The 20,685-nt window shown below is 48.7% G+C and overlaps 1 protein-coding gene across 1 annotated transcript in view; it reads right to left on the reverse strand.

Annotated features, from left to right (window-relative positions):
- Window positions 1-20,685, reverse strand: part of GATB (glutamyl-tRNA amidotransferase subunit B) — a 561,352-nt gene that overhangs the window by 97,478 nt on the left and 443,189 nt on the right. The window contains exon 10 of the mRNA XM_078676924.1: window positions 5,890-6,023. Coding sequence (XP_078533050.1) covers window positions 5,890-6,023 — 134 coding nt within the window. The remainder of the gene's footprint in view (window positions 1-5,889; window positions 6,024-20,685) is intronic.

Raw genomic sequence — 20,685 nt, forward strand, 5'->3', positions numbered from 1 at the left:
ATTAGGTGCAGAATTGAAACATGAATATCTATGAAGGTAGAAGGGATTGTATTTCAGTCAGATTGCTATTATCGGCTGACAACCGGTTCCCTTTTCTTTAGTTGCAGATTCCTTCAATGCAGGGAGAGGCACTGAATCTGTTCTGATATGCCCCTGATGTGACTTAGTGTTCAATGAAGCATCTCATAATGGATCTCCTACTGTGTACATGAGCAGACTCCAATCATCTTTTGGCCCACTGTACGTTACCTACTATCAGCACCAACTCTGGCACACTTCAAGTCTTGATCATCACACCTGTCTAACATCTACCTAAGCCATTACTACTTATATGGCAGATCTAGAATCATCCTTAGCTATTACCAACTCCGACTCTGGTGTACCAACTCTCAATCAGCTCATCACTTCTGTTTAACATCCATATCAGCCCACAAAAGGACCACCAATTCACCGTACCTCAGGTTTCGATCCTCTTCAATGTCTACCTGAGCCTGCTAACGTACTCCAACCTATTTTGCTATATACATGTTGATCACATACAAATTATCCAGAAACTGAATAATCCACAGAGCCCTGATAACTCAGGACTTGACAACCGCCTTCAGGCCGGAAGCTGAGTAACCACTTTAGCTTAAATCTGTTAAAACAGATCGGAACCTGGGGAATAGAAGAACTTTCAGCCTACAGCCACTATCCCGCATGACTTTGTTTTAGCGCGTATGATCTTCGTAAAAAATTCTCAATAGAGTTCAAGCAGTAAATGACTCTTGGTGAGATATGTTCTGTGCAAAATGGTCTCCCACAGATATCTAACGAAAATTTGGAATTTGCTGGCATAAAAAGTGGCACTATGAATAAGTTCTCGGGCACATGGTGAAGGGAGCTAGACTGAGTTATAAATAATGGTTGTAAAGCACAAGTTACTACTTGTGTAAGGATATATCTGTAAGAGACATTAGTTAGTGATAGATTCCTTACCTTAGACTATTCCCCAGGCGTCAGACTGGATCCAAAAAGTTTTGCTTAGCAGTACCCCTGCGCGTCGGTAGGTGGCGTCGTGCGGCTCCGCGTCCATCACTGGTGTCATGAGCGCCAAGATGGCGTCACGGAGACTACTTAGGCGCCACCCATGCGCGCTGACGTCAGTTCTGAACACGACTTTCCGCGCCGAAACTCAGAGCCATGCAAGATACCGACCATTGGTGCAGAAAACTAGGGCCCTTAACCCTAGCAATTAGTTCGCAAAACGGGCAGGATGGGTGGGGCGGTAAGGAATCTATCACTAACTAATGTCTCTTACAGATATATCGTTACACAAGTAGTAACTTGTGCATCTGAAAGAGACACGTTAGTGATAGATTCCTTACCTTAGAATAGATACCCCAGTAATACCAACCCCGGTGGTGGGGCTGGGAACAAGATTACACCTGACGGAGCACAGAACGCCCAAAAAAGCCGTCTCTCCAGACCTGACTGTCAAGGCAGTAGTGTTTGGTAAACGTGTGCAGCGAGGCCCCCGTAGCTGCCTGACAAATGTCCTGCAAGGGAACGCCGTGTCCCAAGGCAGTAGCGGCTGCAGTCGCCCTGGTCGAATGGGCACGCAGCCCCACAGGAGGCTCCTTCTGGGCAAAGGAGTAACATGCTTTGGTGCACATAACGACCCAACGGGAGATGGTCCGTTCCGAACCCGGAATTGCTGTGTACGCTGCAGATAGAATGTGAGAGCATGTTTTCGATCCAGACGGTGGAGCCTTCCTCTTCGCTTGAAGGATGTGGAGGCGGAAAGAAGGTGGGCAAAGTGATGGTCTGCCCGATGTGGAAGGGAGTGACAACCTTTGGCAGAAAAGAAGGACGGGTCCTTAAAACCACCTTGTCCGGATGAACAGAAAGGAAAGGATGTTTGGAAGAAAGGGCATGAAGCTCACTCACTCTTCTGGCAGAGGTGATAGCAACAAGTAAAGCCGTCTTTAGAGTGAGAAGACGTAAGAGACAGTTATGAAGGGGCTTAAAGGGAGCGCACATCAGAAAAGTCAAGACCAGATTTAAGTCCCACTGAGGCATTATGAAGGGTACGGGTAGAAACGTATGTGTAATGCACTTAAGAAAACGGTTAACAACCGGGGACTTAAAAAGAGAAGGCTGATCTGGAAGCCGTAGAAAGGCGAAGTAGGCCGAAAGATAACCTTTGATAGTGCCCAGAGCAGAGCCCTGCCGGGCCAAAGAGAGAGGGAACAGAAGAACCTCAGAAAGAGGGGCAGAAAGGGGATCCACAGCCTTTGCTGCGCACCAGGGCACAAATCTGTTCCACCTGCAAGAGTATACAGTTTTAGTGGAGGGATGCCTGGCTGCCAAAATGACATCACAGACTTCAGGAGGAAGATCGAAAGGTGTCAACTGTCGCCACTCAATCTCCACGCATGGAGGTGGAGGCTGGACAGGTTAGGGTGGGGGACCGTCCCCTGCTGCTGAGACAGAAAATCCTCCCAAAGAGGCAGACGGATATGGGGATCGACGCTCATACTGAGTAGCTCGGGATACCATACTCTTCGAGCCCAGTCCGGAGCCACAAGAATGACTTGGGCCCGATCGCGCCTGACTTTCTTCAGCACTCTGGGCAGAAGTGGTATAGGCGGAAAGGCGTACAACATACCGCAACTCCACTCGCGAAGAAAAGCGTCTCCGAGCGAGTGCCGCCTTGGAATTTCCGATTCATAAAGGGGGTGGTGATGGACAGAGTATCTGAATTAAGCAGAACACTCCTACCCAGTCAAAAGATCAGGGCTTGATCCATCACCGTTTTTTAGCTCACTGCACCATCCCAGCTCAGAACCTGGCTACATGCAAATTAGTCTGAACCTGGCCCAGTGCATCATGAGAACAGGGCAGACCAAACTACCAAGCCAATTCTTTACTGGAAAGGAAACAAGCTTCCGGGGACCGGTTTCTGGCATTACAGCCGTCTTCGGCCCGGCTTGCTTGAATCCTGATGGTGCAGTGAGCAAGGGACTCACCTCTGAGCATACCCTTCCACACTTGTGGTGGCCAAAACGATTCATAAAGGGGGTGGTGATGGACAGAGTATCTGAATTAAGCAGAACACTCCTACCCAGTCAAAAGATCAGGGCTTGATCCATCACTGTTTTTTAGCTCACTGCACCATCCCAGCTCAGAACCTGGCTACATGCAAATTAGTCTGAACCTGGCCCAATGCATCATGGGAACAGGGCAGACCAAACTACCAAGCCAATTCTTTACTGGAAAGGAAACAAGCTTCCGGGGACCGGTTTCTGGCATTACAGCCGTCTTCGGCCCGGCTTGCTTGAATCCTGATGGTGCAGTGAGCAAGGGACTCACATCTGAGCATACCCTTCCACACTTGTGGTGGCCAAAACGATTCATAAAGGGGGTGGTGATGGACAGATTATCTGAATTAAGCAGAACACTCCTACCCAGTCAAAAGATCAGGGCTTGATCCATCACCGTTTTTTAGCTCACTGCACCATCCAAGCTCAGAACCTGGCTACATGCAAATTAGTCTGAACCTGGCCCAGTGCATCATGGGAACAGGGCAGACCAAACTACCAAGCCAATTCTTTACTGGAAAGGAAACAAGCTTCCGGGGACCGGTTTCTGGCATTACAGCCGTCTTCGGCCCGGCTTGCTTGAATCCTGATGGTGCAGTGAGCAAGGGACTCACATCTGAGCATACCCTTCCACACTTGTGGTGGCCAAAACGATTCATAAAGGGGGTGGTGATGGACAGAGTATCTGAATTAAGCAGAACACTCCTACCCAGTCAAAAGATCAGGGCTTGATCCATCACCGTTTTTTAGCTCACTGCACCATCCCAGCTCAGAACCTGGCTACATGCAAATTTCCAACGCGCAGAACTGATGACATTGCGCGTTCTCTTCGGTGGCGAATAGATCTAACCAAGGCTCTCCCCACTGCAAAAAGAGACCGAGTTCAGACGCCATTCGTGATCCAACATGCACCGGCGGCTGAGTTTGTCCACCCTGGCGTTCAGAGAACCTGCCAGCTGTTGAACCACCAAGGTAATGCCTTGATGTTTCAGCCATGTCCAGAGGCGCAGAGCCTCCTGACATAGGGTCCAATACCCCGCCCCCCCTTTTGGTTGTAATACCATATGGTGGTGGAGTTATCCATAAACACCTGCACTACACTTCCCGGGACAGAGGGAAGGAATGCCTTCAGTGCAAGCAGGATCGCCCGCAGCTCCAGAAGGTTGATGTGGAGCCGGGACTCCGACAGAGACCAGAGGCCTCTGATCTCCGCTTCTTCCGTGTGGGCCCCCCCATCCCAGGAGGTAAGCATCCGTCACCACTGTGTGCTGCAGTTGGGGAAGGGAGAGGGATCTGCCACTGACCCAATGGCGATTCGTGAGCCACCACTGCAACTGTCGTGCAGCGCCCTCCGAGATCTGGACGTGATCGGACAGGTTCCCTGATGCTGTGCCCACTGGAACTTCAGATCCCACTGCAGAGCTCGCATATGCCATCTGGCAGTAGAATTTCCTTAATCGGAGAGATAGCATACTGGCTTATTCTCCAGATAAGCAATGCTCCTAGAAGGCAATCCTCCAAGAAGTGTGATGATTTTCATTTATCTCCCAACTCTAAATGGACCCCCAGAACTGGCAATGTGTTTTGTTAGCTCTTTCCTGTCTCTTCACCCTGCCTACCTGGAAGGGGGATGTATTCAACAGTCAACATGTTCACATTGCGAGAAGTTGGGCAGGGGCCTGCCACTAGACTTTACCCCGGATCCCACACAAGTTCCTGACTGTCACACTTAAAGGAATCCAAACCAGAGGGAGGCTTTTTCAAGTGGCTAAACATTCAAATAAGTCATTGGGTGAGACAAAGTGGAATGCTGTGCTTCTACCTAGAAGGTATAAGCAGCAGCTAAAGGGAGGGCTTCCTAGGTCTGTTGACATCACTGAAAAATTATCCTCATACCATTAACAGCATACACATGGTTGCTCTATATGTGTAGTTTATACTTTTGAATAGACAAAAGAAGTCAGAGAGAAGCAAAGTTTAAAACAGCTAAAGTGTACATTTTTAGGTCTTGACTATGACAGTGCATGCAAGACATATTGTTTTCCAACAGTGGCCACCCATTGCCTACCATTAGTTGCCTTCATTGACAATCTCATTTGCTTGCTTCTTATTAGTCACCTGCCATAGGATGCTTACCTCTTAGTCCCTCCCTTGGAGCATGGACGCATCACTTGCATCCTTTCGCAGCTACTTTTTTCTCTTTGTTTAAGCACTCTAACAGACTGTATGGTTTTTAGCTGTCTCGCTTGTGTACTTCTCCCACCACCTTATTCCCCTGCAAGCTGACCCACTGCTTTCCATTGTGTTCCCTCTCCACCTGCCATCCCTCCGCTGTCCATATCGTCCTACCTTCCCTCCTTATGTGGTCTGCTTTGCTACTCCTCCCCTGTCCGTGTTTTCCATGTTGTTGCTGCCAACCAGCCTCTCTCTGTTGTTCATGTTGGAACCCCTTTCCCCCTTCCCCCCCCCCCACCCAGACGGCCATAACAAAATAAAAGCAATGGGACCGGTGCTGCTCGTGTCTTAGTGCTTTTTCCCCCTACACTTTGCTGTCCATGTTGTATCTCCCACACACCTTTTCTCCATGTTGCCTCAATCATATCCCTCCCTTTAGCAAGCAAAAAAAAGTGCTACATACAGCCAGCGCTGACTGCGTCATAGCTGTGTTTTTTTTGTCTAACTTTCAGCCATAGTGCACAGCCTGAGAGAGACCTGTTTTTTAAACAGGCTCAGAAAAACTCAACATTCAAAGTAGACAGATGACGTGCTGCAATTAGACAAGCAGACACCATTAATGCAGACCTACCTGTCCTTCACTGTGAGGTTCTGTAGCTTTAAGTGGCCGAGTAGATCGTTTATTAGCCACCCGACCACTTTCTTTGGCTCCACCTGAGTGACCTTCACAACGCTCTCGAAGAACTGCGTCAATCCACCTTCATTCTGTTGAGAGACCATAAATAAATAATTCAGCGCGCCAGTGAAAGCCACCAACAATGGACCACTGATAATGTATCACACAGGCCAGTTCATCTGCAGTCCCAGCAGCACGTCACACCTACAGTCTCCACCGGGCTAGGATAGCTTCCAGTCGCCTATGTGAGCTGATAAGGGACACATGCTCCCTTCCCTGCCAGCAATATTATAAGCAGATTACATCTTTCACTGCCTGTGGCCTACCGACTGTTTACCAATTGAATAAGAATACAAAAGAAAGGATTCATGGGCAAACATAAATACACATTTGCCTTGCTAAGCTGCAGCACCCGTGATTTGCATAAGCATAAAAGACGTTGTCATGACAGCCATAGAGCAACAGTAGATCAGTTTGAATTTAATAATCATCCTAACTACCTCTCAGGGAGCCATACAAACGCGGCTACTGCGTGTTTTAGGACTTCCTGGGTAGGCGACAAGCGACCCAGATTTAATATATGTCAATCAAGCCAAAGAGGTACATGATTTACTGTTTACTTGCATAGTTTGCGTTATACAAGTTTCTTAATATTAATGGAATTGTTTTATTGCAAATGGAAAACTGTTCTATGAATAAAGTAAAATGGGAACAATGTCCCTACCTCTGGCCAATCTTCTGCAGAAAGCTTTCCCATGACACAGTCAACATGTTCCACTTCTTTAGCTTCAACGGGGGTTTTCGGATAGAAATTACCTCGCATGGTAATGGATGTATCCATGCTCTAAATGCCCCAGCTATGGTTATACCTCGATCCTTAGTAACAATTTCTGGTAATGTGTGAACACGGATCATGCATGTGCTCTATGACCTAGGACTGTCTCCAGTACTGCAGTCTTGTTAAGAATGGGAGGGGTGCCCAAAGGACTACACTTAAGTACAAGTTACTTACCTTCGGTAACGCATCATCTGTAGAGACTATATTTAGCTGCAGATTCCTTACCATACAATAATCCTCAGGTGCGAGACTGGATTGGAAAACCTTTTGTGAGCACGCCGCTAGGTGGTGTTGTCCGGCTCCGGTTGGTGTCCTCGGCCGCACTGGAAATGACGTGCAGAGTGTCTATATTAGGTGCCACGCCAGCGTGCTGACGTCAGTTTCTTTTCAAGACTTTCCACGCCAGGAGTGTAGAGCCACGAAGGACACTTACCACTGATGTGTGAAACTAGTTCCCTGAAAATGGAACAGCCTTGTACATAAAAATCAGTTCACGGGGAGGATGGATTGTAATGAATCTGCGGCTAGATAGAGTCTCTGCCAGATAAGGCTTTACTGAAGGTAAGTAACTTGTTCATCTGATGGAGACTTCTAGCCACAAATTCCTTACCTGAGAATAAATACCCGAGCAATACCTCCGCCGGATGAGGGTCTGCTACCCCGATTTAGACTAGAAAGAAGCGCAGGACCACAAAGGCAAAGTGTCCATCCTGACGGACCTGACTGTCCAGGCAGTAGGGCTTGGTGAACTTGTGCAGCGAAGCCCATGTTGCAGCCTAACAGATGTCCAGGACTGGACCTCCGTGTGTAACGCAGTGGAGTTAGCCTTTGCTCTGGTGGAATGAGCACACAAGTCATCCGGTGGTTGCTTCTTGGCCAATGCATAGCAGATCTTAATGCAGAGCACGATCCATTGAGAGATGGTTTCTTTCTGCACAAACTCCCCTTTCCTGGTTCCAACATGCCTCAGGAAGAGTTGATTGCCCACACAAAATGGTCCTGTGGGGTCAAGTGAGAATGACAACGCTCTGTTTGGGTCCAGCCAATGAAGTCTCACCTCTTAGAGGAATGAGGCATAGTGTAAAAGTTAGGCAAGGTGATGGACTGGCCTATGTGGAACAGGGTGACTACCTTCGGCAAGAAGGATGCTCAGTTTGTCTGGGTAAAAATAAATATTCGGAGGCTGAGATGACAGTACCTCCCGGTCCCTGATTCTCTGGGCAGATGTAATTGTCACCAGAAACTCCGTCTCAATAGTGAGGAGCCTAAGTGGGAGGATATGAAGAAGCTCAAAGGGAGTACGCATAGGAAAAGTAAGAACCAAATTGAGGTCCCATTGGGGAATAATGAAAGGAGCTGAAGGAAACATACTAAAGACTTTTAAGGAACCTATTTACAATAGGGGACTTGAAAAGGGAGAGCTGATCTGGCGGCTGTAGAAAAGCTGAGATATCCGATTAAAAAAAAACCTTCCACATGCCCAATGCAGAGCCCTGCTGTGCCAGGGTAAGAACAAAACAAAAAAACTTGGAAAAGGGGAGCAGATAAAGGGTAATCTGTTTGTCTGTACACCATGACATAAACTTGCTCCAATGGCAGGCGTATACTGTCTTGATGGATTGATTGGATTGGTGAACAGACGAGCAGCCCTGTGGCAGAGGGCTCGCGCGCGCTGGGCGCTTTACCTGACTTTTAATTCCTCATTTTCTGCTGATCCAAGAGCAGCCTTTCCTCGTCACGCTGACTGCTAGCGGCTGACGCCATCACCTTGTTTTTAATTCACTCCTCCCGCCCTGTTGCTCCTCCCACCCCCCGCGGCACGTGCCTATTTAGGCCACGCCCCTTTTGGACTCTGAGTGAACAGACGAGCAGCCCTGTGGCAGAGGGCTCGCGCGCGCTGGGCGCTTTACCTGACTTTTAATTCCTCATTCTCTGCTGATCCAAGAGCAGCCTTTCCTCGTCACGCTGACAGCTAGCGGCTGACGCCATCACCTTGTTTTTAATTCACTCCTCCCGCCCTGTTGCTCCTCCCACCCCCCGCGTCACGTGCCTATTTAGGCCACGCCCCTTTTGGACTCTGAGTGAACAGACGAGCAGCCCTGTGGCAGAGGGCTCGCGCGCGCTGGGCGCTTTACATGACTTTTAATTCCTCATTCTCTGCTGATCCAAGAGCAGCCTTTCCTCGTCACGCTGACTGCTAGCGGCTGACGCCATCACCTTGTTTTTAATTCACTCCTCCCGCCCTGTTGCTCCTCCCACCCCCCGCGTCACATGCCTATTTAAACATCCCCTATGCGGCCGCGCAGCGGACGAGCGCAGCGGGCGCGCCGGAGTCGCACCAGAGTCAAGCCCGTCTGCGCCCGTCCGCGGCCGGACGGGCCCAGGGGCCAGGGATGCTGCTACCTTTATTTCCCATTCCCCCGCTGCATTGAGGCGCCTACACGCTTCCGCCAGCCCTCTCCCCCCCCGATACCTGGACCCACATTTCATCCCTTGGTCTTGCCGGTACCTCATCTCCCCGCCTCGGGTCTATGCCAGTACCTGTGGCTCCAGCTCCCATTGAGTCACTGGTACGGGTCCTCTACCTGAATACAAGATCCATGGTTAAGCACCAAGCCGATATCCTGCACTTACTTCTTACCGAGAGCCCTGATGCCCTATTGTTATCAGAGACCTGGCTCACTGATGACTCACTTCCTGACATCTTAGCTGCACTCCCCCCAGACTACCTCCTGCTAAACACCAACCGCTCAGGAGGTCGCGCAGGGGGAGGGGTGGCGGCGGTCATACGCAAGGATCTGAAGATCATCACCTCTGCGATTATGACCCTGCCGGAAGTAGACACTCTGGTCCTCAGCCTTGGGACGGAGGCAGGGGCAGTCACCCTCGTGGTACTCTACCGCCCTCCCCACCCTATGCCGTCTTTCCCCTCAGCCTTCATTGACCAACTTACCAACATTACTACCTCCTCTCCCCGTACCGTCATCATCGGTGACTTTAATTATTGGTTTCAGCATGAGGACGCCGGCCCGCATGCTCTCGAACTGTTCGAGGGTCTTTCGAGCCTGGACTTCATCCAACTGGTCAGGTCTGCCACCCATAAGGGCGGCCACATCCTCGATCATATTTGGATCCATGGGGTCAAGTCCTCTCCCCCGTTAATAACACCCTGCGTGTGGTCGGATCACTCTATGATCGACACCACCATATCGGTGGCCGGCCAGATTAGGGTCCCCCTGCGGGAGGGTGGCATGGCTCGTAAGTGGAAGGCTGTGGACCCTCCCAAACTTGTAGCCCATTTATCTCAAACTTACCCTTTGCTGCCTGACGACAATAGTGTCGATCAGCTCTGCGGGTCGGTAGCTGACTGGCTCACGACAGCCAGCGACATCTTTGCCCCCCTAATCAAGTTCCCCCAATCCAGGCACAGAAACTCCCACAAATGGTTTACCCCTCACCTCAAATCTCTCCACTTGGAACTTCGTCAACTCGAGCGTAAGTGGAGGAGTGATTATCACCCCCTAAGCAGAGATGCCTATGTGGCTGCCCGGAATAGGTATAAATTCGCCATCCTTACAGCAAAAAAAACCTATGCATCAGAAAAAATTCTATCTGCCCCGTGTCAGTCTAAAGAAAATTTTAAAATTCTCAATGAATTTACCTCAGACTCCAGGACGCTTCCCACCCAGGTTGCCACACAGGAAGCATGTAATGCTCTCAGCACCTATTTTGTAGAAAAAATTGTATTGATCAAGGACACCATTCCAGCTACCCTTCCTGGCGCTGGTTTTGCTTCCCCCCCTCACAACCTTATCTCATTCACACAATTCCCTCCTTTAGACCCCACTTCTTTGGCTACTCTTGCCACTCGCGTCAAGTCCGGATCTCCTGACGACTGTTGCCCCCCGTCCATACTCCGGGCCATCTGCCATTCTCTACCCAACTGCATCCTCCCTCTGTTGAATTCTTCTCTCTCCTCTGGTACGGTACCCGGCCCCTTCAAGGAAGCCGTTCTGGTGCCCCTCTTGAAGAAGCCAGGGGTGGATCCCGCCGTTCCAGCAAATTACCGTCCCATCTCCCTCTTACCCTTCTTTTCTAAAATCCTGGAGGCCCACGTTACCACCTGTCTCTCTCAGTTTATCGAGAGTTCCAACTTCCTCGAGGCCAATCAGGCTGGCTTCAGACCCGGCCACTCCACGGAGACTGTGATCTTGGCGGTGCTGGATGCCTTGAGAGACGGGGTGGACAAGGCTAGCCCCCAGGCCCTGGTACTACTAGATCTGTCTGCCGCCTTCGACACGGTGGACCATAACATCCTTCTCCACCGTGTCGAGCAGGCTGGCATCCAGGGCCTGGCGCTGGCCTGGGTCAAATCTTTTTTGACCGGCAGGTCTCAGACCCTTAGCCTTGGCACTTTCAGGGCCCCCAGGGAGTGCTCGCCCTGTGGGGTCCCCCAGGGTTCTTCGCTATCCCCTCTTCTTTTCAATCTCTATCTTCACCCCCTTCTTTTTTCTTTGAGGCAGTGGGACGTCACCGTGTTTAACTACGCGGACGACCTGCAACTCATCTTTTCTCTCAACTCCCCTTCTGCTATCCCTAATTTCCAGGCAGCCATGTCCCACATTCTCCAGTGGATGGGCCACAACCAGCTGAAACTGAACCCCGGGAAGACGGAGCTCCTCCTTCCCGGTAGGAGCGCCACTTCCTGGGGGCCACAATTCTGGCCGGCGGAACTTGGTCCCTCTCCCACCCCCGTGGCCTCGGTGAAGAGCTTAGGGGTCACAATTGACTCCGGTCTATCCCTTGGGCCACAGGTGGGGACGGTAGTCTCGTCCTGCATCTTCCAGCTACGCAGGATCAGGAAAGTGGCATCTCTTTTCACACCCGACGCCCTCCTACAGGTCATCATGGCCCTTGTCCTCTCCCGCTTAGATTTCTCTAATGCGATCTACCACGGTCTGCCTAAAACATCGGTGGCCAGACTGCAAGTGGTGCAAAATCAAGCGGCGAGACTGGCCCTAGGGATCCCGAAGTGGCAATCTGCCAGGCCCCTTCTTGTCAAACTCCATTGGCTCCCCGTAACGGCCAGGTCTGCCTTCAAGATCGGCTGTCTTGTTTTCAAATCGCAAACCGGGCCTTGTCCCGCGTTTGTGAAATCTCTGATTACACCTTATTGCCCGCCCCGGAATCTGAGATCCTCCCATCTTCACCTTCTCACTGTTCCCTCTTATAAACTCTGTAGATCTGGAGGCCGGAGATTTGCTTACCTGGCCCCCAAGCTTTGGAATTCTTTTCCCTCTTCTCTTAAAGTTTCTAATTCTTTGATTCTTTTTCGTAAGTCTCTAAAAACCTGGCTCTTCCCTCAATCCGTCTAGTCCTTCTGTACTCTCCATGTCTACCCAGCGCCAGGAAACCCATGGTGTCAGTGCGCTCTATAAGCACCCCTTACAATACAATACAATACAATTACAGACTTAGAGTGGAAGGCCAGAATCTGCCAACTGTCACCGCTCAATCTCCATGCATCAAGGTGGAGCGTTGACAGGTCCGGGTGGAGAACCCTCCCTTGCTGCTCCGAAAGGGGCAGCCTGATCGGAGGACTAATGAACTTTTGCAATAGCTAGGGATACTAGACTCTCCAAGCCCAGTCCAGAGTCACAAGCACAACTTGAGCCAGGTCATTCCTGATCTTCTTGAGAACTCTGAGCATGAGTAGTATTAGCAGAAAGGCGTACAGGAGGCTAGTGCTCCACTTGAGACAAAAAGCGTGTCCAAGATAGAGCTGCGTTGGAAACTTCAGCCCGCAGAAGTGATGACATTGTGCTTTCTTAGAAGCGGTGAACAGATTTATTCAAGGTTCTCCCCACTGCTGAAAGAGACCTTGCAACACCTCCTTGGAGATGCCCTTTGTGATCCACTGGACATCTTCGGCTGAGTTCGTCAACTATGGTGTTCAGAGAGCCCGCTAGGGATTGAACCACTAGGGTAATGCCCTGGCATTCCAACCATGTCCAGAGATGTAGGGCCTCATGACAGAGGGTCCACAGCCCGCTCCACCCGGTTTGTTGCAGTACCACATGGTGGTGTTGTATGTGAACACATGCACTAGCTTCCCTTTGATGTTGGGTAGAAAAGCTTTCAAAGCCAAACGCATCACTCGGAGCTCTAACAGGTTGATGTGGGGTCCAGATTTTGCTGGAGACCAGAGTCCTCCGATCTCCACCTGTCCCAGATGGCCGCCCATGCCCAGGAGTGATGTGTCTGTCACGCATCACTTCTTAACAGATACCAGATCTTGTTGGGGAAGGGAGAGGGGTCTGCCCCTGATCCCAACGTGGTTCGCCAGCCATCACGGCAGATCTTTTGCAGTGCCCTCCGTGATCTGGACCATGTTGGCCCCACCTATGGCTACCTTACCCACAAGGCCTGTGGGTGCAGCGCCCTCAGCCATGCAGACTGAGAAAGCTGCTGGCCATGGTGGCTAGGTGGTTGGAGATGTGGCTGGTAGCCCATTCAGTAGCCATGAAAGGAGCAGAAGGTGGACAGTGGTTGGCGAGGTGCCATGGAAACTCCCATGGACCTGGCCATAGTTCTGTTGTCCTTGAAGTGCTCCAGCGCAGGGTCTGCCTTGTCTTCGTAGACATGGGAGCCATCAAAGAGCATGTCCATGAGGCCAAAGGCAGCACTTGTGCAACGAGTTCCAGAGAGAGCGGGAGTATAGGCCCAAAAGGTACGCAGTGTTCACCGTCTGCAGTGCCACACTGGCGGAAGAGAACATCTTCTTCTACAAGGTACCCAGCCTCTTGAATTCCCTGACCGGGTGGGTGGTAGGGAATGCAACAGGATTTATGTTGGAAGCAGAGGATTGGACTCCACTAAGCTCTCCACTGTGGGGTATGTTATGAAAAAACTGGGGTCCCCTGAGGCAGGGCGATGGCTGCTGGCAATTGACTTATTCACAGGAACTCTAGTGCAGGGCTTTGACCGGGCCCCGAGTAGGACGTCTGTGAGGGCTTAGTGAAACGGGAGAAGTGGTTCAGATGGGATGACTCCTGGCTGAAGCACCTCCGTAAAGACTTTTGTTTTGACAGCCACAGTGGGCAGCGAAGATCCAGGACCTCAGCTGCCCTTCTCACCACCAAAGTGAATGAGGCTCCCTCCTCAGCAGCCTCGTATCTGGGGAGGTATCCAGTCACCTGGCATCCAACAGATCCTCAAAAGAGGGCATCTAGTGGCTGGTGTTCATCAGGGTCCAGCGTCCCCTTCCAATCATCCTCAAATCCTAGCCCATAGGGATAGGGCACACACTTCAGCCAGGTGGTTGGCCCCCAGTCGTCGCCGGAGTTACGCTTTTACCATATCGGAGTTGGGGATAAGTATGGGAACTGCACCGCCGGTGGGTGTCGGAGGCACCCGGGGACATCGGAAGTTGAGTAGGTGCCGGGGAAAGCCTAAGTGGTTCGACCAGCGCTGCTCCAAATCCATCCCTGGATCCAAGGGCATGACTGGTGCCAAGGGCGAACCTTTCGGAAGAAGACCAGTAGGGACTCCCGAGACCGCGGGCCTGAAGGCACTCCAGCAGGGATGGAACACCCAAATATGACGTGCATATCTTCATAAAATTCACGAAGGTGGGCAGGGGTCGCTCTGGCTCTTGGAAACTCTGCGAGGCACAGAGACGGCCCAGGCGAAGGCCCAAATGCGGCACCAGACATCGAATACCAATACTCCCTCCTCTTGTCAAATGACTTTAATGAACAAGCGAAGTCAAAGACCTCTGTGAATTCTTGCTCTTCTTCAGGTTGTGGGACTTACCCGAACTCCCGACGACTTCAACTGTGATGACAAGTGCATGGTGTGGCTCCGGACCTTCCTCTAAACCAGGATCGAGACGGTTGCGGCATCGCACACCAGGCAGCAAGGGAGCTTGAGGGAACTCTACATAAAGGCCTTAGGTGCACGCCGCCTCAACTAACGCTGGTCTTGGTGTCATGATTGTGCTTGAGGCACCAAAGATAAATGAAGTTTAGGTCAGTCACCGACATCTGTAGAAGAGCTTAAAACCAGCCTTCCTTGTGGACATCCTTGCCACAACAGGAGACAAAGTCTCAAAAAATGTGCAGCCAAAAAGTTGAAAAAGAGTCAGTAAAAAAGACTGGGGGTAGCTCTTCTCTAGATATGCTCTGACTGGCATGTAAAGAAAAGAACTGACAGCAGTGTGCCTGGGTGGCGCCTATATAGGCACTGTGCAAGTCACTTCCTGCACAAACGAAGCCGCCGATGTCAGGAGGAGCCGAACGATGCCATCAAGAAGCGCACAATGGTGCTGCTCACGAAAAAATGTCTGGATCCTGTTTGACGAATGGAAATTATTTTAACGTAAGGAATCTCTGGCTAGAAGTCTCTATCAGATGAGTGGAAGGCTACTGCCTTCACCGGGAGTTAAGTAGTACAAGTGTGTTGGGGGCAGCATTCTGTACTTTAAGTTTTAATGATCAATAGAGTGAACAGGCCTTTTTACCTATGTCACTGAAGTGGTGCCTCCTGGTCCTCTTTGGTAAAGTTGTGCTCCGGCATGCTTAATTCACTCTTGGCTTGCATTGGGTTGTATACAGTGCCAGACAGTGTGCATTGGTACGTCTACGTGCTGGGATGTATGTGTACCTGTGAAGAGATACTGTACATGGAAGCCCACACACGATTATTTGCATGTGTGAACAGCGATGAATGTGTGCTTGTGAAGAGAACAATATATGGCAGTCTCTAGGTTCCATTTCAGGAAACCCAGGGCTGGTAGGACACACATAGGAGGGAGGAAAAACCAGGTGTTTTATATTCATACCAAAAGGGTGATTTGATTCTAAGAGAGGTTACTGATCGAATGGGACCTGGACACATCTCGGGACGTAGATGGGCTGATAAGGGAATGATACAGAGTAGGACTGCTGGTCTTTGATAACCTTTTGAAGCGTACATCACTGAGGCTGGCATCCAGGTTTGAACCTTGAGTAACTTCCCCTGCCTACATTTAAGGCGATTTGGAGACACTCCGGCTGTGGCAGAGTGCTCTCTGGAGGAAGAGCACAACAGAGAAATTGACACTTCAAAGTGGGCAACCCCCAGAGCACCATCTTCAAAAACATAAACACTAAATCATATTTATGTCTGAAAATGGATTAAAAAGGGGGAGTTTGAGACTCCCAAACTGTCAAACTGAAGCAGTAAGTCAGCATGGAGAAGCTCAGCACGAGTTATGCCTGTTTCCAGTATCCAGTCTCCCTGCTGGGTGAGGGGACATCACTCAAGGTGAATCAAGACCAATAGCCCTGGAGCACCAGCTTCTGCCTGATGCAAGATAGGAAGACCCTGTGAGGAATAGGAGATTGGCTGGAAAAAGCAAGGTCCAGTGGGAATCCTGCGGAGTGGATCCTGGAATCAAAGAGTGAGATTAAGATCCACACCGGGACCACCACATTGACCGTTTCATCCACCATGGGCATTATTTATGACCTCCATATGTGAGATGCGGGCTCTGGTGAAGGTTGAGGGCCCTTACTATGGTGCAGCATTGTGACCTAAAGGAGGGTGGCGCCTGAGCTGTTCACAACCCCCATATACTAGATGTGGGATGTGGTGAATTTTGAGGGCCGTTGCCCTGTGCAGCGTGTGACTCGTAGAGGGATATCACCTTGAGAGCATGGGAAGCAACCCCTGGATGCCATTTGGGGGCTCTGGAAGGAGAAGTGGGCCATGACCCATGAATCAAGTGCAAACTGTGAGTGCAGAGCTGCAAAGTTGTCTTTGGAACATCCGGAGCACCCAAAGGCTGCCATTTGCACTCAAGAGTACTTACTGCAACAAAATAGGAGCACCTCAGAGTTCCAGACATTGTCCTGGTCACAAAGAGATTGATGCTTCTCCCAGCCCTTGCCACCATCAACCTCAACCGCTGAACACTCCTCGGCTCGCCGTCTAGTCTTCAGTCGTACCCGGTAAGACTGAACTTAAAGTCACAGAGCCTGTGGGTGGGGCAACTGTCCTGACTACAGAGTCGCCGTGCTGGGAAACTTTGACTTTAACTAGCCACCATGGCACCTCTAAGACTCAAATTTTTAGCAGGGGCTTAGCCTGGATGTTGCCCCAAGTGAATGGGGAATAACCCAGTCAGTAGTTAGAAGACTGGGACAATGGTGCCTGTGAGGACGATACAAGAATACAGACCTTAACAAGAGTGTGTTGTTATTTAGTGTGTTTTTTTTGCTTTGGGTGTGTAGAAATACATTTTTGTTTAGAAGAGCAAGTATTTATCTGGATATTCAATTATTGTGGTGGCTTATCGTATGTTGAGGAGTGAGGCTGTGTTCACCCTACACCTAGCTCCTCTCCAAAAAGCTTTCAATTGATTGACTTGCGCTTCCACTGTGAGTCAAGTGAGAAAGTGTTACATGGTCTAGTTGCTCAGAGACCATAATAGAAGGGATCAGGGCATATCAGGAGTAAAGGGCTCCAGCCACTACGATTGGGCCCAGCAGCTACTGCTTTCTCTGTGGCCCTGTGAAAAGGAGTTTTGACACAGGGAGACTGTATTCCAGCGAACATCTATTGCCGCATCATAGGTGATATTATTTCTACATTCATCTGCTCAAACGCACAGGAATATGTCATAAAAAAAGGGAAAATAAACCTGCTGGTTGAGCTGCAAATAGTCTGGAGACACATAGGCGTCAGGTTAACTACCTGCCTCCACCGCATACTTCTCCTTCAGGCCCAAGACACCGCACAAAGACACAGAATCTCAAACCATTAATATACCAACTAGATTGAAAGAACACAATATTTTTCTTAATGTGTCGCTCCACCATGAAAAATAGTCCCAATGACCAACTGTCTTACTTTGAATTTCAAATATTTGTATAAAAGAGTGTACCTTGTTAATTCGAATGCATTACTTCTCAGCAGTACTAACTAGCAATAGCGGCCCGTCCCCTGTCAAAAGTGTGGGGGGGGAGCGGGAGGGAGATAGGGAGGGTTTGGGTACAAAATAAATAAATAAATAAACTTATCATACCGCTGCTGTCTCCCACGCCTGGGCTCTTCCTGCTTCTAGGCACAGGCTCCCATTCCTGCTTCTAGGCACAGGCTCCTAGCCTGCCATGCGGCCAATCCTGAAGCAGCTCTCGCATGATTCAGGATTGGCCTGAGCGTCGGCAACTTGCGCTCCCAGGCAGACTGGGAGCCTGTGCCTGCTCTCTCCAGCCCCAGCAACGCAGCTGAGGATGTTGAGAGCTTCACTGCATATGAGGGTTTTGGCCAGCCTGAAACGCAGTGAAGGGAGTGCCCACCACTTCCTCACCAGCAGTGTCATCCCCTGGGTCCCCCCAAGTCTCGTCAGAGTCCTTGGGCGGATCCAAGGGATTAAAATAAAACGATAATAAAACGAGTTTAAAACCAGTTTTATTATCCTTTTATTTACTGGTGGTGGCAGAGGTGGGTGGTGCTCCAGTCCTTTAATAGAGCGGCTGCCGCTGCAAACTAGAATATTTTACTTCTCAATGTTTACTGCTTTTTGTCTTTACTTCTTTTATTACAACTTTGTTGTTCTTGTTCATTCTCTAATAACCTGTGTCATTAACCTTATAATTTGATTTTTTCCTTACGGGGTAACTTCATGCTGCCTTTTTGTCCTTCTGCACTTCCCTTCGGTTTTGTGTTTTTTTTTCACTCTTTCCTCAAAATCTTATCGTTTTATTATTTGTACTTTTTTTTCATTTAATTTTTCTTACACGGGCACCTGTCGTTCACTCTTCCCTCCTCTCTTCTTGTACCCCTTTCCTTTAAGTTTTCCTTCACCCGTTTCCTATTTTTGACATATTTCGATTTTCTCAAAAAAGTTTGCATTTCAAACTTTGGGAAATTTCAATTGGGGTGTTGAATTGCGCAGTGATCACTTAGTGTTGAGGTAATGCAAAATTGTACGTAACATATTATAGTATGTAACATTTACATCAGGGACATGACATTTTTAAATCTATCACTTATGACTGAATAGTGAGTGATGTCTGGCTACAGTGAAATTACAGTGCACTGTATTTTTAGCGCGTGAGAAGATACGGCATATGCTCATGGGCAAAGTAAAGATGCTGCACCCGTCCTTCCTACTGATGCAGTCGTCGGTATGTTAATCCCAGGCTGTAGTTAAAGTTACTGTAGTGACTTTAAAAGGGTGTTAACGTCTTGGTGCTAGGGGTTTCCACCGCACATTGCCAAGATAATTTAATTTTTTTGGAATGTGGATATTCAAACTTCAATAACTTACTTCATATACGCACGCTTGGTTTTGCTGAAAGTTGGTAATTGTAATGGTACAACAAGTTACTTACTTTAAGTGATATTTTTTTCTGGTAGATTTTCCATCATCCCCAAGATATCTAATTTTTTTACAAATATACCTAGGCATCCACATAATCTCTGACCTTTTGCACCTGTGTTGTCCAGGCACTTGACTTGTGTTGTCCAGGCACTTGAAGTGAAGCACGTGTATTTAGAGGTGCCAATTCAGGCCCATGATGTCAATTCCGCCTTATGTTGCTGCACCACAGAGGCAAGGAAAAAGTGGAGAAAAACGTGAAGCACACATAATAAATTTAAAAAAAACAACCAAAAACCCTCATAATGAGAGGAGGTTGGATAATGAACAATAATTTGCAGGAAGATACAATATGCAGCAGAAATAATGACACAAAGGTTTAGTAACTTCTTCTACAAAAGGATAGTGCTTTCCACAGTCTCTTGATCTATGTAAAGACTACACAGCACTACAAAGTAAGCCGGGTTAAGGGCATCCTCAAAGAATCTACAATAGAACACCAAGTCTAAGCTTTTTTTCATCTTTCAGCTAAGTTTCTAGCAGATATGTAGCAATGATCCTTAACTGGGCCAACACGCGCTGCTCTTCTCACATCTGTCATTGCCCATGGACCCTGCCCAAGGTGCGATGAACATGATTGCAGTGCTGTCTTGGTGCTGGGGAACAGGAAGTGTATGGTTATGCAGAAGGAGTGCTACAAGGTGGGGTGGAATAAATAAAAGACATTCAACTGCCCCTTCCCACCTCTAAGAATGAGTTGAAGGTGCCTAGCTGTGATGGCCATAAAGATCACAGCATTGGAGGGTGCTCATGTTGGAGCAAGCCGGGGTTGTGTTTCTGTTACATGGAATGTGCGGTAAGAAGCGGAGTTTCCTCCTCTTGTTTTTTATACTCATTCTCTTCAATGTATTTCCGTTCATGCCTCAGTACTTTCACAGCTGATACCAATAAAGGATATGGCTCTAATCAGTAAGGCTGAGCCCTATGAACTATACAACAAGAAAAAATGCCAGTACTGATTCGTTATTCAAACACCTATTTTCCATCAATGCATAGACCACAAGACAATGCATGTAAAAGCTCATTAGCAGCTATTTATTCAAATTAGTTTTTTGATAAATCTCGAAAAATTCAATGTTTTTTATATAAAAAAGATGATACAAACAATGAAATTCAAGATGGACACAAGGACTAATGAAAAAATACAATCACTCTCACCACAAACTCACTTTTTTACACAACACTGTGTTCTAATTTGGAATACATTATCCTATACATGTAAATCCAGGTCCAAAAAAAAGTTATTCTAGATCGACTACGTTCTAAAGACAATTCTACATTTATATTATTATTGTTCAAGAACCTGTGGTACTTCTTAGGCTCATTCTCTGAGCCAATGCAAATAAGGAGAATATCATCTATAAAAAGTATTGAAAATACTACACAGTTATAACCTTCATGCAGCGATTCGTTCCAGGCATGCTCCTTTTCATGGTGGTTTATTGTATTAAAACAGTTATTATTTATATAATTTGGTGTTCTCATA

Source organism: Lissotriton helveticus, chromosome 2_1, assembly GCF_964261635.1.
Source record: "Lissotriton helveticus chromosome 2_1, aLisHel1.1, whole genome shotgun sequence".
Lineage (NCBI taxonomy): Eukaryota > Metazoa > Chordata > Amphibia > Caudata > Salamandridae > Lissotriton > Lissotriton helveticus.